At 46.8% G+C, this 23,532-nt stretch overlaps 1 protein-coding gene across 3 annotated transcripts in view; it reads right to left on the reverse strand.

The window, feature by feature from the left end:
- Positions 1-23,510, reverse strand: part of LOC129812877 (apoptosis-resistant E3 ubiquitin protein ligase 1-like) — a 47,444-nt gene extending 23,934 nt beyond the window's left edge. Inside the window, exons 1-4 of one of the 3 annotated variants that reach the window (XM_055864827.1) lie at positions 23,414-23,510; positions 22,039-22,309; positions 21,329-21,497; positions 19,103-19,323 (exon numbers count right to left, since the gene is read on the reverse strand). In XM_055864827.1, coding sequence (XP_055720802.1) covers positions 19,103-19,323; positions 21,329-21,497; positions 22,039-22,186 — 538 coding nt within the window. In that variant the 5' untranslated portion in view covers positions 22,187-22,309; positions 23,414-23,510. Of the gene's footprint in view, positions 1-16,446; positions 16,716-19,102; positions 19,324-21,328; positions 21,498-22,038; positions 22,310-23,413 lie in introns of those variants that run through there. The other 2 variants (XM_055864829.1, XM_055864828.1) reach the window with 2 other exon arrangements.
- Between the last annotated feature and the right edge of the window lie 22 nt (positions 23,511-23,532).

The raw sequence follows: 23,532 nt of genomic DNA on the forward strand, positions 1-23,532 counted from the left end.
CACTTTGTTCCCTTCTGTCCATCTCCAACTGTTTAAACAGCATGCTAGCCTGTCCACTTTGTTCCCTTCTGTCCGTCTCCAACTGTTAGAACAGCATGCTAGTCTGTCCACTTTGTTCCCTTCTGTCCATCTCCAACTGTTTAAACAGCATGCTAGCCTGTCCACTTTGTTCCCTTCTGTCCATCTCCAACTGTTAGAACAGCATGCTAGCCTGTCCACTTTGTTCCCTTCTGTCCGTCTCCAACTGTTTGAACAGCATGCTAGCCTGTCCACTTTGTTCCCTTCTGTCCATCTCCAACTGTTAGAACAGCATGCTAGCCTGTCCACTTTGTTCCCTTCTGTCCGTCTCCAACTGTTAGAACAGCATGCTAGCCTGTCCACTTTGTTCCCTTCTGTCCATCTCCAACTGTTTGAACAGCATGCTAGTCTGTCCACTTTGTTCCCTTCTGTCCGTCTCCAACTGTTTAAACAGCATGCTAGCCTGTCCACTTTGTTCCCTTCTGTCCGTCTCCAACTGTTAGAACAGCATGCTAGTCTGTCCACTTTGTTCCCTTCTGTCCGTCTCCAACTGTTTAAACAGCATGCTAGCCTGTCCACTTTGTTCCCTTCTGTCCATCTCCAACTGTTAGAACAGCATGCTAGCCTGTCCACTTTGTTCCCTTCTGTCCATCTCCAACTGTTTAAACAGCATGCTAGCCTGTCCACTTTGTTCCCTTCTGTCCATCTCCAACTGTTTAAACAGCATGCTAGCCTGTCCACTTTGTTCCCTTCTGTCCATCTCCAACTGTTTAAACAGCATGCTAGTCTGTCCACTTTGTTCCCTTCTGTCCGTCTCCAACTGTTAGAACAGCATGCTAGCCTGTCCACTTTGTTCCCTTCTGTCCGTCTCCAACTGTTAGAACAGCATGCTAGCCTGTCCACTTTGTTCCCTTCTGTCCGTCTCCAACTGTTAGAACAGCATGCTAGCCTGTCCACTTTGTTCCCGTCTGTCCATCTCCAACTGTTTAAACAGCATGCTAGCCTGTCCACTTTGTTCCCTTCTGTCCATCTCCAACTGTTAGAACAGCATGCTAGCCTGTCCACTTTGTTCCCTTCTGTCCATCTCCAACTGTTTAAACAGCATGCTAGCCTGTCCACTTTGTTCCCTTCTGTCCATCTCCAACTGTTTAAACAGCATGCTAGCCTGTCCACTTTGTTCCCTTCTGTCCGTCTCCAACTGTTAGAACAGCATGCTAGCCTGTCCACTTTGTTCCCTTCTGTCCGTCTCCAACTGTTAGAACAGCATGCTAGCCTGTCCACTTTGTTCCCTTCTGTCCATCTCCAACTGTTTAAACAGCATGCTAGCCTGTCCACTTTGTTCCCTTCTGTCCATCTCCAACTGTTTGAACAGCATGCTAGTCTGTCCACTTTGTTCCCTTCTGTCCATCTCCAGCTGTTTGAACAGCATGCTAGTCTGTCCACTTTGTTCCCTTCTGTCCATCTCCAACTGTTTGAACAGCATGCTAGCCTGTCCACTTTGTTCCCTTCTGTCCATCTCAAACTGTTTGAACAGCATGCTAGCCTGTCCACTTTGTTCACATGTTGAAATAAGTGGCCTACCTTATTTGTCAGAATAAGAACGAGTTGCCAATTCCTTATAATTGTTTTATGCTTATTGCACATTTATAAAAGACAGACTAAACAGCTAGTATAACAATCTTTATTTGACTAAAATGCTGCTAGCGATACGTGGGACCGTAACCCATGGGCGTGCAACAAACTGAGCATACATTTTCCAGAATAATTGTTCATTGGTACATCCGTTTTATTAGTGTCTGCTCTGCTTGAAATGTAAGGAGTTGAAACATAAACAGGGTATGGTTAGAAAGTTTTACGTTTCCTCTATTACAGTAAAATAATGTCTCAATGTGTTTCGGTGTCCATATGAACGATTCCGTTGGTCCAAACCTCAAATAGCGAGTTGAAACCGTTTGTCAGAGAGGAAGAAGTGATCTCCCATCTTAGTTGTTGTGAGTGGTAGGGGCTTTGGAGAAAGAGGCGGGACAACGACTACCATTGTTAGGGTGGAGACATGAGCATCTCGTTATTATATACAAATCTCTGGTGGAAATGGGAAGGTGCACAGCACAGAAGGAGCGAACGAGATGAGACCAAAAAGACAACATGAAAACAAGCAGACAAACGCTCATAAAAAAATAAAATAAGAATTCTGCGACACAGGCATTTGGAATATCAGGCAAAAACATTCATTTGAATTAATTTGATATATCGCTCAGCCCTAGGTGGCAGCATAGGCCTCTCCAACCCAGCTCCTCTTTAAATATTACATTTCTCCTTTTTTGAAATGTAACTCCTGCAGGAAAACGACATATGCTGACAATCTCTAAGTGTTCAAGAACCATATGCTTTTCCCCCATCATGAAGCCTGTGCACATTCCATGTAATCAATCAATCGAATGTATTTATATAGCTCTTCTTACATCAGCTGATGGCACAAAGTGCTGTACAGAAACCCAGCCTAAAACCCCAGACAGGAAGCAATGCGGGTGTAGAAGCACGGTGGCTAGGAAAAACTCCCTAGAAAGGCCGGAACCTAGGAAGAAACCTAGAGAGGAACCAGGCTATGAGGGGTGGCCAGTCCTCTTCTGGCTGTGCCGGGTGGAGATTATAACAGAACATGGCCAAGATGTTCAAATGTTCACAGATGACCAGCAGGGTCAAATAATAATAATCACAGTGGTTGTAGAGGGTGCAACAGGTCAGCACCTCAGGAGTAAATGTAATAAGTTGGATTTTGTTGATCTTTACTTGTATACAATCAAAGTTAACCAGATAAAACATTTTAGCAGTCGTATAAGGGCAGTGGGCCATTTCATGAAATGGGAGAGTCATGCATCGTATGAATACATAGTTATTGTATACATTACATCTATAGAGCGTGTGAACATGCAAGCTGAACAGAGATTTAACAGAAAACATACAAAAAACAAAGTAAAGTACTTTTGTACTTTGAGGTGCTATGCCTTTTAGGGCTTTTAAGCTCCAACTCCTCTCCTAGTGTACCAAAGGTCTGAGGATTATGTCATTGTACATAGATGAGTGGAGGCCTGACACACACCTAAGAGAAGTGTCTAATGCCTTCCCATTCACCCCGTCCCAATCCCCCAGAAAGAGCCCCTCTCACCAATAACCACCATTGAATCTTAGCTGTAATGACAAATTCAACATCCTCTCCTAATCGATCCAGAACTCTTACTCATTTTACAGCAGGTTTGCAAGTCACAAAAGTAAATTAAATGACATTGTAGTATAGTTAAATACTTCTCTCTCTCCCAAGCCAAACCCATCCCTCTCCACCTCCCTGCTCCCCTCCTTCTACCCCCTTTACCTAAGCCAAGCTTGTCCCAACCTCCCATCCTTGTCCACCCAAGCCAAGCTTGTCCCAGCTTCCAATCCTTACCCAGCCAAGCAAAGCTTGTCCCAACCTCCCATCCTTGCCCACCCAAGCTAAGCTTGTCCCAACCTCCCATCCCTGCCCACCCAAGCTAAGCTTGTCCCTACCTCCCATCCTTTCCTACCCTCCCTCCCTACCTCTCTGACACACTTACACCCTTCAACTTACTCATCCATTCCCGCCCAACATATACCCTATGCACCCACACACCCATTCTCTCCCACCCCCCTACACATATTCATATTCACCATCCATCACCAGTTTTAACCGGTAGGTAGCCTAGCGGTTAAAAGCGTTGGGCCAGTAACCGAAAGGTCACTGGTTCAAATCCCTGATCCCTTCACCAAGGCACTGAACCCTAATTGCTCCTGTCGCTCTGGATAAGAGTGCCTGCTAAATGACCAAAACATATATATACAATGCCAGTCAAACGTTCGGACACACCTACTCATTCAAGGGATTTTCTTTATTTTTACTATTTTCTACATTGTAGAATAAAAGTGAAGACATCAAAACTATGAAATAACACATATGGAATCATGTAATAAGGGAGGCAGAGCTAGCATGTTGGAGTGAACGGCTGTGTGTGAGAGAGGCTCCTGCAACTGTTTTGCAAAACAATCTAACTTAACCTACTTTACAGCACTTTTTACAACATAAGTCTCTTTCTAATACAATATTGTAACTTTTTATGTGAACATGCTGAGTAATAGGACAATAAAGGACAAACAACAAGACAGACATGGCGGAATGCACAGGTAACAACATGACACTTGCCCGAGCTCTGGGAGAACTACGTGTTGCTATAGCTGAGGATTTTAAGGCTACTATTTGAGAAGACCTTGAGAAGGCTTCTGAATTCAACGCTGATAGGATTGACGAGTTAGAGAAGCTATGCACGTCCTTGCAGGACAGTGTGCAGAGGCTTTCTGTGAAAGTGGTCGACCTAGAGGGCCGATCCAGACGTCATAACGTTCACGTTGTTGGTCTGTCAGATGGGGTGGAGGCTGGCTCTCGCCTGTTGTCCCTGTGCCTGGACCGGGCCAACGTCCTCACCCAGTAATCATCTCTTGTCCCCGTGCCTGGACCGGGCCAACGTCCTCACCCAGTAATCATCTCTTGTCCCCGTGCCTGGACCGGGCCAACGTCCTCACCCAGTAATCATCTCTTGTCCCAGTGCCTGGACCGGGCCAATGTCCTCACCAAGTTGTCACAGTTTCAAGACCAAGGATCTTATCCTGTGTGAGGCTCGAATGGGGTAACCTGTTACATAAAGGACATCCCTTCTGTGTCTATGTGGTGAAGCATCACGCCGGCTACAGAAATGTCATGACCAAACTCTACAAACTCCATCTTCGCCCAGCCTTGCTCTTCCCTGTCAGACTCAGAATTACCCCTCCTTCTGGTGAGAAGATCTCTCCTCGGTTTAGGATGCAGAGAAGTTTAGAGTGCCTTGTCATTGTGTGTTAGGGTGTGGTGTGCTCATGGACTCGAATCCATACTATGCCATAGCGGATGAGACCTTAATAAACTGTCTCAGCACAGGCTGCCGACTGAAGTTTTATTGTTGCTCCCGAACATGTAAGATGCTGAGCCGGCCAATGGAGGGTGGTTAGAGCTTTCATTTCACTTTCATTCCAGCTGGAAGACTGACCTGTCGTTGGAGTTTAGAGGATGCCTATTTGAGTGGCTTGTCAGGTTTGATCATTGACACTTTTGGATGGATATACTTATATTCCCCCATTTTTGTTTTGTTTCGTTATTTCTCAATTCTTACATTATTCTTATTATCATACCATTTATTTACTATTTGCAGGGGACTGGTGGTGACGGTTGGGGCGGGGAAGATGGGGTGGCATCAGACACCTGGATATCATGTTGGTGTCTTGTGCCGTTCTGCTTCTGTCATTGCAGCGGCCGCTCTGCCGTTCTGCTCCTGTCGTTAAAGCGGGCCACTCTGCCGTTCTGCTCCTGTCATTAAAGCGGGCCGTTCTGCCGTTCTGCTCCTGTCATTGCAGCGGCCGCTCTGCCGTTCTGCTCCAGTCATTACAGCGGGCCGCTCTGCCGTTCTGCTCCTGTCATTACAGCGGGCCGTTCTGCTTCTGTCATTACAGCGGGCCGCTCTGTCGTTCTGCTCCTGTCATTACAGCGGGCCGCTCTGTCGTTCTGCTCCTGTCATTACAGCGGGCCGCTCTGCCGTTCTGCTCCTGTCATTACAGCGGGCCGCTCTGTCGTTCTGCTCCTGTCATTACAGCGGGCCGCTCTGCCGTTCTGCTCCTGTCATTACAGCGGGCCGCTCTGTCGTTCTGCTCCTGTCATTACAGCGGGCCGCTCTGCCGTTCTGCTCCTGTCATTACAGCGGGCCGTTCTGCCGTTCTGCTCCTGTCATTACAGCGGGCCGCTCTGCCGTTCTGCTCCTGTCATTACAGCGGGCCGCTCTGCCGTTCTGCTCCTGTCATTACAGCGGGCCGTTCTGCTTCTGTCATTACAGCGGGCCGTTCTGCTTCTGTCATTACAGCGGGCCGCTCTGCCGTTCTGCTTCTGTCATTACAGAGGGCCGCTCTGCCGTTCTGCTCCTGTCATTACAGCGGGCCGCTCTGCCGTTCTGCTCCTGTCATTACAGCGGGCCGTTCTGCCGTTCTGCTCCTGTCATTACAGCGGGCCGTTCGGCTCCTGTCATTACAGCGGGCCGCTCTGCCGTTCTGCTTCTGTCATTACAGCGGGCCGTTCTGCTTCTGTCATTACAGCGGGCCGCTCTGCCGTTCTGCTCCTGTCATTACAGCGGGCCGTTCTGCCGTTCTACTTCTGTCATTACAGCGGGCCGCTCTGCCGTTCTGCTTCTGTCATTACAGCGGGCCGTTCTGCTTCTGTCATTACAGCGGGCCGTTCTGCTTCTGTCATTACAGCGGGCCGTTCTGCTCCTGTCATTACAGCGGGCCGTTCTGCCGTTCTGCTCCTGTCATTACAGCGGGCCGTTCTGCCGTTCTACTTCTGTCATTACAGCGGGCCGCTCTGCCGTTCTGCTTCTGTCATTACAGCGGGCCGTTCTGCTTCTGTCATTACAGCGGGCCGCTCTGCCGTTCTGCTTCTGTCATTACAGCGGGCCGTTCTGCTCCTGTCATTACAGCGGGCCGTTCTGCCGTTCTGCTTCTGTCATTACAGTGGGCCGCTCTGCCGTTCTGCTCCTGTCATTACAGCGGGCCGCTCTGCCGTTCTGCTCCTGTCATTACAGCGGGCCGCTCTGCCGTTCTGCTTCTGTCATTACAGCGGGCCGTTCTGCTTCTGTCATTACAGCGGGCCGCTCTGCCGTTCTGCTTCTGTCATTACAGCGGGCCGTTCTGCTTCTGTCATTACAGCGGGCCGCTCTGCCGTTCTGCTCCTGTCATTACAGCGGGCCGCTCTGCCGTTCTGCTTCTGTCATTACAGCGGGTCGTTCTGCCGTTCTGCTTCTGTCATTACAGCGGGCCGCTCTGCCGTTCTGCTTCTGTCATTACAGCGGGCCGCTCTGCCGTTCTGCTTCTGTCATTACAGCGGGCCGTTCTGCCGTTCTGCTTCTGTCATTACAGCGGGCCGCTCTGCCGTTCTGCTTCTGTCATTACAGCGGGCCGTTCTGCCGTTCTGCTTCTGTCATTACAGCGGGCCGTTCTGCTCCTGTCATTACAGCGGGCCGTTCTGCCGTTCTACTTCTGTCATTACAGCGGGCCGCTCTGCCGTTCTGCTTCTGTCATTACAGCGGGCCGCTCTGCTTCTGTCATTACAGCGGGCCGTTCTGCTTCTGTCATTACAGCGGGCCGCTCTGCCGTTCTGCTTCTGTCATTACAGCGGGCCGCTCTGCTCCTGTCATTACAGCGGGCCGTTCTGCCGTTCTGCTTCTGTCATTACAGCGGGCCGTTCTGCCGTTCTGCTTCTGTCATTACAGCGGGCCGTTCTGCCGTTCTGCTTCTGTCATTAAAGCGGGCCGCTCTGCCGTTCTGCTTCTGTCATTACAGCGGGCCGCTCTGCCGTTCTGCTTCTGTCATTACAGCGGGCCGCTCTGCCGTTCTGCTTCTGTCATTACAGCGGGCCGCTCTGCCGTTCTGCTTCTGTCATTCCAGCGGGCCGCTCTGCCGTTCTGCTCCTGTCATTACAGCGGGCCGTTCTGCCGTTCTGCTTCTGTCATTACAGCGGGCCGTTCTGCTTCTGTCATTACAGCGGGCCGCTCTGCCGTTCTGCTTCGGTCATTACAGCGGGCCGTTCTGCCGTTCTGCTTCTGTCATTACAGCGGGCCGTTCTGCCGTTCTGCTTCTGTCATTACAGCGGGTCGTTCTGCCGTTCTGCTTCTGTCATTACAGCGGGCCGCTCTGCCGTTCTGCTTCTGTCATTACAGCGGGCCGCTCTGCCGTTCTGCTTCTGTCATTACAGCGGGCCGTTCTGCTTCTGTCATTACAGCGGGCCGCTCTGCCGTTCTGCTTCTGTCATTACAGCGGGCCGTTCTGCCGTTCTGCTTCTGTCATTACAGCGGGCCGTTCTGCCGTTCTGCTTCTGTCATTACAGCGGGTCGTTCTGCCGTTCTGCTTCTGTCATTACAGCGGGCCGTTCTGCCGTTCTGCTTCTGTCATTACAGCGGGCCGCTCTGCCGTTCTGCTTCTGTCATTACAGCGGGCCGTTCTGCTCCTGTCATTACAGCGGGCCGTTCTGCTTCTGTCATTACAGCGGGCCGCTCTGCCGTTCTGCTCCTGTCATTACAGCGGGCCGCTCTGCCGTTCTGCTTCTGTCATTACAGCGGGCCGCTCTGCAGTTCTGCTTCTGTCATTACAGCGGGCCGTTCTGCTCCTGTCATTACAGCGGGCCGTTCTGCCGTTCTGCTTCTGTCATTACAGTGGGCCGCTCTGCCGTTCTGCTCCTGTCATTACAGCGGGCCGCTCTGCCGTTCTGCTCCTGTCATTACAGCGGGCCGCTCTGCCGTTCTGCTTCTGTCATTACAGCGGGCCATTCTGCTCCTGTCATTACAGCGGGCCGCTCTGCCGTTCTGCTTCTGTCATTACAGCGGGTCGTTCTGCCGTTCTGCTTCTGTCATTACAGCGGGTCGTTCTGCCGTTCTGCTTCTGTCATTACAGCGGGCCGCTCTGCCGTTCTGCTTCTGTCATTACAGCGGGCCGTTCTGCTTCTGTCATTACAGCGGGCCGTTCTGCTTCTGTCATTACAGCGGGCCGTTCTGCCGTTCTGCTTCTGTCATTACAGCGGGCCGTTCTGCTTCTGTCATTACAGCGGGCCGTTCTGCTCCTGTCATTACAGCGGGCCGTTCTGCTCCTGTCATTACAGCGGGCCGTTCTGCTTCTGTCATTACAGCGGGCCGCTCTGCCGTTCTGCTTCTGTCATTACAGCGGGCCGCTCTGCCGTTCTGCTTCTGTCATTACAGCGGGCCGTTCTGCTCCTGTCATTACAGCGGGCCGTTCTGCTTCTGTCATTACAGCGGGCCGCTCTGCCGTTCTGCTTCTGTCATTACAGCGGGCCGTTCTGCCGTTCTGCTTCTGTCATTACAGCGGGCCGCTCTGCCGTTCTGCTTCTGTCATTACAGCGGGCCGTTCTGCCGTTCTGCTTCTGTCATTACAGCGGGCCGTTCTGCTCCTGTCATTACAGCGGGCCGTTCTGCCGTTCTACTTCTGTCATTACAGCGGGCCGCTCTGCCGTTCTGCTTCTGTCATTACAGCGGGCCGCTCTGCTTCTGTCATTACAGCGGGCCGTTCTGCTTCTGTCATTACAGCGGGCCGCTCTGCCGTTCTGCTTCTGTCATTACAGCGGGCCGCTCTGCTCCTGTCATTACAGCGGGCCGTTCTGCCGTTCTGCTTCTGTCATTACAGCGGGCCGTTCTGCCGTTCTGCTTCTGTCATTACAGCGGGCCGTTCTGCCGTTCTGCTTCTGTCATTAAAGCGGGCCGCTCTGCCGTTCTGCTTCTGTCATTACAGCGGGCCGCTCTGCCGTTCTGCTTCTGTCATTACAGCGGGCCGCTCTGCCGTTCTGCTTCTGTCATTACAGCGGGCCGCTCTGCCGTTCTGCTTCTGTCATTCCAGCGGGCCGCTCTGCCGTTCTGCTCCTGTCATTACAGCGGGCCGTTCTGCCGTTCTGCTTCTGTCATTACAGCGGGCCGTTCTGCTTCTGTCATTACAGCGGGCCGCTCTGCCGTTCTGCTTCGGTCATTACAGCGGGCCGTTCTGCCGTTCTGCTTCTGTCATTACAGCGGGCCGTTCTGCCGTTCTGCTTCTGTCATTACAGCGGGTCGTTCTGCCGTTCTGCTTCTGTCATTACAGCGGGCCGTTCTGCCGTTCTGCTTCTGTCATTACAGCGGGCCGCTCTGCCGTTCTGCTTCTGTCATTACAGCGGGCCGCTCTGCCGTTCTGCTCCTGTCATTACAGCGGGCCGTTCTGCCGTTCTGCTTCTGTCATTACAGCGGGCCGTTCTGCTTCTGTCATTACAGCGGGCCGCTCTGCCGTTCTGCTTCTGTCATTACAGCGGGCCGTTCTGCCGTTCTGCTTCTGTCATTACAGCGGGCCGTTCTGCCGTTCTGCTTCTGTCATTACAGCGGGTCGTTCTGCCGTTCTGCTTCTGTCATTACAGCGGGCCGTTCTGCCGTTCTGCTTCTGTCATTACAGCGGGCCGCTCTGCCGTTCTGCTTCTGTCATTACAGCGGGCCGTTCTGCTCCTGTCATTACAGCGGGCCGTTCTGCTTCTGTCATTACAGCGGGCCGCTCTGCCGTTCTGCTCCTGTCATTACAGCGGGCCGCTCTGCCGTTCTGCTTCTGTCATTACAGCGGGCCGCTCTGCCGTTCTGCTTCTGTCATTACAGTGGGCCGTTCTGCTCCTGTCATTACAGCGGGCCGTTCTGCTCCTGTCATTACAGCGGGCCGCTCTGCCGTTCTGCTTCTGTCATTACAGCGGGCCGTTCTGCCGTTCTACTTCTGTCATTACAGCGGGCCGTTCTGCCGTTCTGCTTCTGTCATTACAGCGGGCCGCTCTGCCGTTCTGCTTCTGTCATTACAGCGGGCCGTTCTGCCGTTCTGCTTCTGTCATTACAGCGGGCCGTTCTGCTCCTGTCATTACAGCGGGCCGTTCTGCTTCTGTCATTACAGCGGGCCGCTCTGCCGTTCTGCTTCTGTCATTACAGCGGGCCGCTCTGCTCCTGTCATTACAGCGGGCCGTTCTGCCGTTCTGCTTCTGTCATTACAGCGGGCCGTTCTGCCGTTCTGCTTCTGTCATTACAGCGGGCCGTTCTGCCGTTCTGCTTCTGTCATTACAGCGGGTCGTTCTGCCGTTCTGCTTCTGTCATTAAAGCGGGCCGCTCTGCCGTTCTGCTTCTGTCATTACAGCGGGTCGTTCTGCCGTTCTGCTTCTGTCATTACAGCGGGTCGTTCTGCCGTTCTGCTTCTGTCATTACAGCGGGTCGTTCTGCCGTTCTGCTTCTGTCATTAAAGCGGGTCGTTCTGCCGTTCTGCTTCTGTCATTAAAGCGGGCCGCTCTGCCGTTCTGCTTCTGTCATTACAGCGGGCCGCTCTGCCGTTCTGCTTCTGTCATTACAGCGGGCCGTTCTGCTTCTGTCATTACAGCGGGCCGCTCTGCCGTTCTGCTCCTGTCATTACAGCGGGCCGTTCTGCTTCTGTCATTACAGCGGGCCGCTCTGCCGTTCTGCTTCTGTCATTACAGCGGGCCGCTCTGCCGTTCTGCTCCTGTCATTACAGCGGGCCGTTCTGCCGTTCTGCTTCTGTCATTACAGCGGGCCGTTCTGCTTCTGTCATTACAGCGGGCCGTTCTGCCGTTCTGCTTCTGTCATTACAGCGGGCCGTTCTGCCGTTCTGCTTCTGTCATTACAGCGGGTCGTTCTGCCGTTCTGCTTCTGTCATTACAGCGGGCCGTTCTGCCGTTCTGCTCCTGTCATTACAGCGGGCCGTTCTGCTTCTGTCATTACAGCGGGCCGCTCTGCTGTTCTGCTTCTGTCATTACAGCGGGCCGTTCTGCTCCTGTCATTACAGCGGGCCGTTCTGCCGTTCTGCTTCTGTCATTACAGCGGGCCGCTCTGCCGTTCTGCTCCTGTCATTACAGCGGGCCGCTCTGCCGTTCTGCTCCTGTCATTACAGCGGGCCGCTCTGCCGTTCTGCTCCTGTCATTACAGCGGGCCGCTCTGCCGTTCTGCTTCTGTCATTACAGCGGGCCGTTCTGCTTCTGTCATTACAGCGGGCCGTTCTGCTTCTGTCATTACAGCGGGCCGCTCTCCCCATTAGGTACCCACCAGCCTTCTGTGGTGTTTGTGTATATATGTGTAGGTGTGTGTACATATAAATATTATTGAACTTCATTTTTTTCTCTCAGCATTTTATTCTTATTATTATGTATGTTTAATTTTAATTTAGATTATTATTTTTTGTATAAATATGTTTGTGTTGATATGTATGTATGCATGTGTGTGTGTGTGTATGTGGTGTGGATATATATATATTTTATTTATTTTTGATTGGGGGGTACGTTTAATTTAGCAAAATCCATGTTCCAATCTCCCAACCCACAATATGTAAATGTACCGCTGTCTATATCGGTTTTTGATGGTTTATGTTTAGACCGGCATTGCTTAGCAATATAACCTTGAGCTGTTATATATTGCTTATCTCAGGGATAGACCCAAGATGACATTTAAGTGCGCAATATGTTTTCGTTGCAACTTATTCTGTTTTGGTTTATTAGATGCTAAATGAACAATTTATTTGCTGGAGCCTCCTCAGTTCATATGTTAGTAGACGTTCTAGGATAGTGAGAGGAGAAAGTATAGTTGGGATTTTATTTTTGTTTTACCTCTCGTTTGAGGTCGCGCCGTGCATTTTTGGCATCGGCCAAACAGCGTGTTTATTTGTATTTTTCTCTCCTATTTGTGTATGCCTGTTAAAAGGTGGGTTGAGGGGAGGGTAAATGTTGGGGAAAGATGGGGGACAGGGTAGAGAGTAAGGATGCTTGCCAGGTGGAGGGGTTGGTTGGATACTGCTCATATGTAGGTGCTACATATGCTGATCGTGATGGTTTGGTGCGCTTTCTTACCTTTTTATTGAGTTACATGTTATGCAGGCCACCATAGGAACTACAAACGAGAGGAAGGCGGGGCTTACATTTACTTCCTGGAATGTCAAGGGTTTAAACGAACCAATTAAGAGAGGCAAGGTCCTAGCCCACTTGAAAGCACTCTCGTCTGATATTATATTTTTGCAAGAAACCTGAAAAACGGGCCGTTCTGCTTCTGTCACTATGAGAATTGAAAAACAATTCTCATAGCAGACTTAAAATGTAGGTGGGTGGGGCACGTGTATCATTCTAACTTATCCGCCAAAACGAGAGGCACAGCGATTCTGGTACGGAAAGGAATTCCCTTTCTACATAAAACCACTATTGCGGATAAAGAGGGTCGTTATGTGATCGTAATAGGAAAGATCCACTCTACTTCTGTAACTCTACTAAATATCTATGGGTCAAACATTGATAACCCCACATTTTTTCAAAAGAGTCCTTGCCCTGATTCCAGATATCTCCCATACTAACCTGGTCATTGGAGGGGACCTTAACTGTGTGCTAGACCAATATTTGGATAGATCCTCTACCCGGCGAACCCCTACCTCCTATTCAAGCTTATACCTGTAATGTGAGGTATCATGATATTATAATCTCTGACCACAGTCCACTCACCTTCTCCCTGAGATTGATGACATCGTATCAAACGAGAGGGTCTGGATGCTCCTCACAGAACCAACACTCTGTGAACATCTTAAAGACCAAATTACATTTTTTTCTTTGATACCAATGACAACACAGAGACTTCCCCAGCATTATTGTGGAAAACACTGAAGACCCCAGTACTTGCACACTCATCTTCTGCTCATCTATCACTCCAGTGTTTAATGGCTAAATTGTAATTATTTCACCACTATGGCCTATTTATTGCCTACCTCCCTGATCTTACCTCATTTGCACACACTGTATATAGACTTTTTTTCTCTATTGTGTTATTGAATGTACGTTTGTTTATTCCATGTGTAACTCTGTGTTGTTATTTGTGTCGCACTGCTTTGCTTTATCTTGGCCAGGTCGCAGTTGTAACTGAGAACTTGTTCTCAACTAGCCTACCTGGTTAAATAAAGGTGAAATATATAAATATATATATATATATATATATATATATATATTTGAGAGGCTGTATCATCTCCTTTCAGGCTGCCAGAAGTAGGCAAAACAGAAAGAAAAACAAAATAGAATTGGAGGGACAAATTCATTTACTGGATAGGGAGAATGCTAGTCATCCATCTATGGAGAAACATTTTTTTAAATTACCGCTTTAAAATATGAATATAATCCGATTCTCTCAGCTAAAATGTTTAAATCTTTGCTCTATGCCAAGCAAAAATATTTTGAATTTGGTGACAAACCACATAAATTACTTGCCAGACAACTTTTAAAAAACTGAGAGTGACCGAATGATTCACAAAGTAAAATTTGCAACTGGAGAATTACTCTCTTCCCCCAAGGACATCAATGACAGATTCCATCAGTTTTCCGAGAATCTATATACATCTAAAGCAGATCCTAACCCCTTAATTATGAAAAACGTTTTGGAGGACTGTAATCTCCCTGCCCTAACCCAGGAAGATTCCAACCTCCTGAATAAGGAAATATCTCTTCGAGAAATTCAAGAAACAATTACATCTTTAAAGAGTGGCAAGACCCCAGGCCCAGATGGATTCCCTGGTGAATTCTATAAAACGTTCAGCAACATGCTCTCCCCCTACCTGCACAAAATGTTGGTTCAGGCCAATGAGGATGGAGCTCTCCAACCTACTTTGGATGAGGCGTTTATTACAATTATTCATAAAAAGGGTAACGATCCGGAAGAGGTAGGGTCATACAGACCAATATCTCTCCTTAATACAGACCAAAAGATATTAGCAAAAACTCTTGCTAATAGGGTTAGCACTTTAGTGGGCAAATTGGTCCATTCGGACCAGACCGGCTTCATCCCTAACAAACTCCTTCTTCAATATCAGGCGCCTCTTCAACATTATGTATTTCCAGAGGTTATCCAACGTGGACCTTGCCGTTATATCTCTGGACGCCGAAAAGGCCTTTAACCAAGTTGAGTGGTCCTATCTATTCAAGGTCCTACAGAAATGTAATATTGGAGATGGGTTCACAAAGCGGATCCAGCTTTTATATAGGAACCCCTGTGCGAGAAAACTTACTAACCAATCACTCACTAACCAATCGCCACAATTTAACCTTTATAGAGTGACAAGGCAAGGTTGTCCGCTGTCGCCTCTGCTTTTTGCTCTAATCTTTGAACCTCTCGCTCAGACAATCAGATCTCATGCAGCAATACACGGCTTTAATACTAAAGATACTCTAAATAAGATTTCACTATACGCAGATGACATACTCCTCTATGTAACAGAACCCCAATCTAGTATTCTAGCTATTCTTGATTTTATTAATTTGTTTGGTACCTTCTCGGAATCCAGAATAAATTGGAACAAGAGCGAATTAATGCCCATATGGTTGCAAAACACCTCTTGGTTAGAACTTCTTCCATTTAAGTTATCTTCAGAAAAATGTACCTATCTAGGAATTGTAGTTACCAAACAATACCTCTCACTATTTAAAGAGAATTTCCCCCCTCTGATGCAAAAACTCAAGGCAAACATATAATTTTGGAGAACTCCCCCAATTTCATTGCTCGGAAGAATTATTGCCATTAAAATGATCTTCGTCCCACAACTGCTTTACCTATTCCAGAAAATCCCAGTATTCATACCTAAGTCCTTTCATAAACAACTGGACTCAATTATCAATCCATTCATCTGGTATTATAAAACACACAGGATAGGTAAAAAACACCTCTGTAAATCCAAGATGGAAGGAGGATTGTCTCTCCAAAATGTTTATATTTTACTATTGGGTCGCTAACCTCCGTGCTGTTACATTGCTGCTGGATGACGCACTTCTGTCATCCAGTTGGCTTAGTATGGAGCGTGAGGATTGCCACCCCTTCTCTATTGGCGCTGTGATTTTGTCACCTGTCAAGTTGGAGATGTCACTTTATAGTAACAATCCTATTATACATAGCACAGTCCGAAATTGGAAGCAAAATAAAGTTTACTTTGACCTTAGACCAATATCATTCCTACTCCCTGTTGCCAGGAATCCCTCCTTTGCCCCATCTAACCTTGATAACACCTTTGAGTTATGGGGAGAACTAGGGAGCAATACCATATGGCCTCCTTTGATTTGTTGATGGAAATCTATAATCTTCCCAGAATTAACTTTTTCAGATACCTACAGATTAGAGACTACGTTAGAAAACATCTTCCAACATTTGGGAATGCTAAACCGTCCATATTTGACGGATGCATAAAAATATGCCCCAACGCAGGCAAACGAATATTTACGTTTACATTTAAGTCATTTAGCAGATGCTCTTATCCAGAGCGACTTACAAATTGGAAAGTTCATACATATTCATCCTGGTCCCCCCGTGGGAATTGAACCCACAACCCTGGCGTTGCAAGCGCCATGCTCTACCAACTGAGCTACACGGGACCACCATGTTGTCTATATGACGCTTTTAAATCTGTTAGCACACCTTCTACAGATGCCATTAAGGCAAAGTGGGAGGAAGAGCTAGGGACTGACATTTATGTGGCAGACTGGGAAGATAGCTTGGAGTATATCCACATCTGCCCTCTTTCTGTTTACCTGTCCTTGTTCTGTTTTTGTATTATTTACTTTGGACCTAGAACTCTGGGTCTTTTTGTTTCTGTCTGCTCTTTTATGTTTAGATAAGAATTGCATACTTGTCTTTTCTACAAAATACCTATACACCATTCTTGTGTGTTCAATAAAAAAATATTTGAACAAGAAATCATGTAGTAACCAAAGCAAGTGTGAAACAAGTCAAAATATATTTTAGATTCTTCAAAGTAGCCACCCTTTACCTTGATGACAGCTTTGCAAACTCCTGGCATTCTCTCAACCAGCTTCTTGAGGTAGTCACCTGGAATGCTTTTCCAACAGTCTTGAAGGAGTTCCAATATATGCTGAGCACTTGTTGGCAGCTTTTCCTTCCCTCTGTGGTCCAATTCATCCTAAACCATCTCAATTGGGTTGAGGTCGGCTGATTGTGGAGGCCAGGTCATCTGATGCAGCACTCCATCACTCTCCTTCTTGGTCAAATAGACCTTACACTGCCCGGGGGTGTGTTTTGGGTCATTGTCCTGTTGAAAAACAAATGATAGTCCCACTAAGCGCAAACCAGATGGAATGGCGTATCGCTGCAGAATGCTGTGGTAGCCATGCTGGTTAAGTGTGCCTGGAATTCTAAATAAATCACAGACAGTGTCACCAGCAAAGCACCTCCACACCATCACACTTCCATGCTTCGGTAGACTAGTGGTTAGAGCGTTGGGCCAGTAACCGAAAGATAGCTGGACAATCCCCGAGCGGACAAGGTAAAAATCTGTTGTTCTGCCTCTGAGCAAGGCAGTTAATCCACTGTTCCCAGGGCACTGAAGACGTGGATGTCGATTAAGGAAGCCCCCCACACCTCTCCGATACGTGGGACCGTAACGCGTGCAACAAACTGAGCATACATTTCCAGAATAATTGTTCATTGGTACATCCGTTTTATTAGTGTCTTTTCTGCTTGAAATGTAAGGAGTTGAAACATAAACAGGATATGGTTCGAAAGGTTCACGTTTCCTCTATTACAGTAAAATAATGTCTCAATGTGTTTCGGTGTCCATATGAACGATTCCGTTGGTCCAAACCTCAAATGCAAATAGCGAGTTGAAACCTTTTGTCAGAGAGGAAGAAGTGATCTCCCATCTTAGTTGTTGTGAGTGGTAGGGGGAGGGGCTTTGGAGAAAGAGGCGGGACAACAACTACCATTGTTAGGGTGGAGACATGAGCATCTCGTCGTTATATACAGATCTCTGGTGGAAATGGGAAGGTGCACAGCACAGAAGGAGCGAACGAGACCAAAAAGACAACATGAGAACAAGCGGACATAAACGCTCAAAAAAACAAAAAATACAAAAAATCATAATTCTGCAATAAAGGGATTTGGAATATTGGGTTAAAACATTCATTTTAATTAATTTGATATATCGCTCAGCCCTAGGTGGAAGCATAGGCCTCTCCAACCCAGCTCATCTTTAAATATTACATTTCTCCTTTTTTGAAATGTAACTCCTGCAGGAAAACCACATATATTGACAATCTCTAATAGGCTGACCACACCGCTCGCGTCGTAAAATAAATTTATAAATCTATGTTATTCAATTATTGCGTCAACGAGCGTCTGCGTTGCCAAGGGCTAAAATAGAAGTCCTTTCTATTTCTGATACAAATCGCGCCGCAAGTCCTGCCTCTCCCATCTCCTCATTCGTTTATAAAAGCAGGTACCCACATGCCATCTCCTCATTGGTTATACCCACGTGGGTGATTGAAAGATGAACTGTGTTGCCGGTCAGTGTAGTAATACTATGAAAGCTTAGATGCCAATCACCATATAAGTTCAAAGATGAAAAAGCCTGAAAGGAGGAGAGATGACTAGAAATTATTCGGTTGGCCGTTTTATGTGTGGATTAATTGTCGGAGTAGAGGACCTTGTGTATTTCAGGTAAAATAACAACTCAATGTTTATATCCCAGGACAAATTAGCTAGCAACAGCAAGCTAGCTAAATAGGACAAATTAGCTAGCAAGTGCAAGCTAACTAGCTAAATTGCCATAAATGTTTAATGCTGTTCGACTTGTTCTCAAATTAATGTAATTGGTTCAGAGTTTGTTTTGATATTTTAACCTGCGTGTTGTGATCGCGTTTGGTGTAGGGGGACAAAATAAATGTATGCACGATGGCGCACGCGCACAGCCGGTTTGGGTTTCGTGTAAGTGTTCAATCTCTAAGTGTTCAAGTTCAAATGTTTAATCATGAATTGAAATGCATTCCAGGTGACTACCTCATGAAGCTGGTTGAGAGAATGCCAAGAGTGTGCAAAGGTGTCAAGGCAAAGGGTGGCTACTTTGAAGAATCTCAAATATTTTTTTATTTTTTGGGGGGTCACTACATGATTCCATGTGTGTTATTTCATAGTTTTGATGTCTCCACTATTATTCTACAATGTAGAAAATAGTAAAAAATAAAGAAAAAACCTTGAATGAGTAGGTGTGTCCAAACTTTTGACTGGTACTGTGTGTGTATATATATATATATATATATGACAGACCAGTTACGACTGTTACTACATAGTCATGCTGAAACAATAAGTGCAATAACTGTTTCATGGATGTGTGTGTGTGTGGGAGTATGTGTATATGAATGGGAAGGTGACTTATACACACATCCATGAAACAGTTATTGCACTTATTGTTTCAGCATGACTATGTAGTAACAGTCAACTTCTCCTTTATAAATATGACCTAGTTCTGCTCATCTGTGTGGCTATTGCTTGATAAAACAGTGAAAAGCTAGGTCCTTGCAATACATCAGTATCTTCTACAGACAACTATTGAAGTCACTCTAAGTCTCAATACATGGCAGAAGCTTTCCAACACCTGTCAAACAATGTGTACAAAGTGATCAGGCACTCACCGATAGACCACTTCTCATTCAGCCGCCTCTCAGCAAGGTTGTGCACTAGTTGGATCTCGTAGTCTTGGTCGCGGCTCCCCCTAGAGGCCTGGAGAACCTTGACGCCCGTGGACAGCTTGATGTAGTCTTCGTAGTAGTATCCCCACGCAGCCAGAGAGAGCTGCAACTGGCTGTCAAACTGGGCTAGATCATCCAAATTCATACAACCCAAGGTCTTCAGTCTTCATTTGGACCACAGTGCAATATGGTCAAACAGAGAAATAAACTGTCAATTATATTCATTTCACCTCTAGCACAGTCTTACACAGGACACCTGAACAAGAAGAATCTGGCTTTAAACAGGGCTGTGGTCTGTTAGCTAGTGCCTTAAATAGGCTTCTGTGTACTCTATTGTGCACGCAAAGCAAATATTGGTTTATCACCTTGTTCTGCACTGCACCACAGTAAACGTAAGATGATCTACTAAGTTACATTTACATTAAGCCTAAAAAAGGGTCAATCTGCAGTTCAAACAACAACAAAACGGTCAAACCGCCCCTGATTTGGTAAATAGCTGAGGGATGGGGCTGGAGAAATGTAACCACTCAAATTCATAGACAAAGCTATGGATGCAAGGAGATCAAATGAGATCAAAATTACAGTTAACCATATTGAGCCAATACAGTGTTTGTTTACAATTACTTTGTTTAGAAACAAAGGAGTAGAACAAGTTTATATTTTTTTTATTTTAAATTTTAGCCCCTTTTCTCCCCAATTTTCGTGGTATCCAATCGCTAGTAATTACTATCTTGTCTCATCGCCACAACTCCCGTACGGGCTCGGGAGAGACGAAGGTCGAAAGCCACGCGTCCTCCGAAGCACAACCCAACCAAGCCGCACTGCTTCTTAACACAGCGCGCCTCCAACCCGGAAGCCAGCCGCACCAATGTGTCGGAGGAAACACCGTGCACCTGGCCCCCTTGGTTAGCGCGTACTGCGCCCGGCCCGCCACAGGAGTCCCTGGAGCGCGATGAGACAAGGATATCCCTACCGGCCAAACACTCCCTAACCCGGACGACGCTAGCCCAATTGTGCGTCGCCCCACGGACCTCCTGGTCGCAGCCGGCTGCGACAGAGCCTGGGTGCGAACCCAGAGACTGGTGGCGCAGCAAGCACTGCGAAGCAGTGCCCTAGACCACTGCGCCACCCGGGAGGCCCTTCAAGTTTATATTTTGGGTTCTGATGGGGTAAGAACATTTTACTACGCTCATGAGGGATTTATAAGTTATATTCTTCAAGAATCTATGCAAATTAATCATGAATTGAAATGTCCAGAAATGGATGTAGCAATTGCAGATTGCCTCTTCAAGAGTTATATAAACATCAGAAAGCCAGATAGTCATAGTGTAGTATGTAGTGAGTCATGATGAAAATGGATTAGTATTCCTATGACACATGTATTAAATGGTACATTGTAATCTACTCAAGGAGCAAAAGCTTTCCAGGGTTGACAGCTGCTGTAGCCACAATAAACACAGTGTAATAACCACTATAACCCAGCGGCTCATGTTTACAATTCATCACTTTAGGTAAAGAGCCAGTGCTCAGACAGACCTGAGCTCATACTGTACTGAACAATCTGCAAAGAGGAAGTCAAGTTTACAATCCCCTCTGTATGACTAACCTATGTATCACAATAAAATATATGAATGTGATACAACTGAAAATAGAAAACATTTGTCTTTATTTATTAATTAATACATAAAACAAGTAAAGGTTATACTATTATACAGAAAGGCCTATCGGCTCAGTCTGACTACAGTTCAACTCAGTCCACTGAAAGCTACCCCCACATCTATAGGATTGCAGAACATCGACTACTATATCGTATGTGTAACAGCCCCTTAAGAGCACTCATTACTGCAGTGACCCTCAAACACTGCAGCCTCCTGAGCTCAGTGTCACCAAGCGCAGCCAGCCATGAATGGGGAGTCTGCTCCCAAGTGGACAAAAAAGCTGACACAAAGCAGTATCTGTTCTATGGTTGTTATTCTCATTCATGTAGCCTATCTCTCAGTGAAAGAGAGAAAGAGAGATACCTCAGTGTTTCACGAAATGAATTCTGTAAGATGTAAGTGCAGAATTGTGTAGTAATGTTAGTTGTGTTTATGTGATGAGTTTGAATCTGCCCATGACAGGTGAGAGGTAGGTAGTACTGTGCTAATAACATGGTGGTGGTATGCTTACGTATGATAGTAGTGCTCAAGGCTTTGAGAGCAAAGCCACTCCTGGAAGGCAAAGTCTCGCAGCAGCTGGATGTGAGCCTCTGCGATGTCCCTCCAGCGCCGCTTCTCTCTCACCACGTCCTCCAGACGAGTCAGAACACTCAGGCTCAGCTCCTCCAGAGTCTCCACATCTACACACACAGACAGACAAAGACGCAGACAAATCAGCCAGAGCAGAGTAAACATGCCAGTATGAGGATCTATTCTAGTCTATAGCCTTGTCACAAAGACATACACCTCAACATTACCAGAATGAGGCGAACACAAGAATATACACTTACCTGCAAACAAGAAGGCCCTAAATCACTGAAACAACAACCCCAGGCACTACAAAAAGTTACACCAATGGCTGAAGATAAGCTGTCGAGAAGGAAATTCACCCATTGGCCTAACCTTCGTTAAAACGCCCTTTTAACTGTGGTAGACATTTGTGCAAACTCCAACGAAAGAGAAAATTCAAAGAGAATAAATTCCCCTTGTTGTAAAAGACCTGGGATGCTGTGCATTAACTACAGAGCAAATCATTTAAGATTTACTGTGTTTGGCTGCAATTCAATTAGCCTCCTTCCCATCAGCAATAGTTCAGAGATGCCAAACTGCCACTGAAGATGTTCCATGCCATTCATAAACACTGGATCATCGCAAAGAGTGGCGTATATTTTCTCAACTGACCTTCAAGTAAGTGTTTGTATTCGGAGAGACTGTGGCCTTGAATCCATTCTTCGATCTGACTTTCTTTGCCTTTCTTCCAGCACACTTCCCAGAAGAAAATCCACGAGACTGAGCAGAAGAGGAAGGTCAGCAAAAAGCGGTGGTCCATCAGACCATCTTCAGCCTGGACTCAGACTCCTCTGCTCCTCACAAAGGCTGGGCCAGGTCCAAAATATTGCACGATAAAGTATCAAATGATCTTAATTTCTCCAGCTTCTTCACTTGGAAAGACCTAGAGCAACAACAAAACATAACAGGTATAAGTCCGGCAGTTCAAAAAGAATTAACCTAAACAATGACTGAGACAATGAAAAACGTGTGATCATGCGCATCTAGCTACTCAGACACTGTCCCTAATCAGTACCAGCATAGCCAAGAAGACATGTATGAATATTAATGTGTCACACTGGAGGAGTGTTGGGTGATGGGATACGACATGTAATCCAGATGACTTAAATATGCATGAACTGGCAAGGGTCCTAAAAGGTCTCATTACTTGAATCTCATAATCTGAACTGAAGACCACCAAAGACCATAGTGATAAAAACATAGACTAAATGCATTGTGGCAACACCCATACTCAGACTATCTACAAAAACAACATCCCCACAAGATACCTATTTGTCATCCGCCCCGCTTTGGAAGCCTTCATCAAGGTTGAAATGATACGGCATTGATTTACATATGACCCCTATGAATGACAACTAGGTCTAGGATACTAGGCTGTATCAATAAGGAGGTTTTTTGACAGCATATCACAGAGTGCTGTTTGCCAAAGATCTGACGAGAAATTACACATCTGGAATGGTGAAAGGTTTAGCAATACTGCATAGCTTCAGTAATCAATATGCCTTGATACTGGCTCTTGGGGTTAACTTGTACTGCTAACGTTACCTGGGCTGGTTGGCAAAGTAAGGCGACCAATTAATGGAACAACAGCAGCTAGTTATGTCGTTATCTCGCTACTCCATGCATGTATAGAAATGGAGAGCCGTAGCTAATACCGACCATCATTAGAAGGATGAATATATAGCTAACTACAACATGATTTTAGTTAACGTTAGTTAGATACACAAATAACATGTCGCATCATCAATTCCTTCAAAACAAGTGCATGATAGCTAGCTAACGTTAGTTGCTGATAGCTAGCCTATGCCAGCTAGCGACGTTAACCGTCAATGTCAACGCAAAATAGAAATGTGGTATTCCAAAGCCAAATTCAGTGTTTCAAAACAAATGTGATAATCCACCCCTCACGCATAGCTACGCCAACTATTAATTTAAATACATTACATAGCTAATACAACGTTCATTTCAACAATAACACTTATCATACCTTGCGTGTATTTATCATATTTAGCTAGCCAGCAGCAATCGGAAGTCAAAATGTGCAAGGCAGCAAACGTCTATTGTTGATGACGTACAAACACAGTTACACGAGGGCTATACTAGTAG

This window comes from Salvelinus fontinalis, chromosome 16, assembly GCF_029448725.1.
Source record: "Salvelinus fontinalis isolate EN_2023a chromosome 16, ASM2944872v1, whole genome shotgun sequence".
NCBI lineage: Eukaryota > Metazoa > Chordata > Actinopteri > Salmoniformes > Salmonidae > Salvelinus > Salvelinus fontinalis.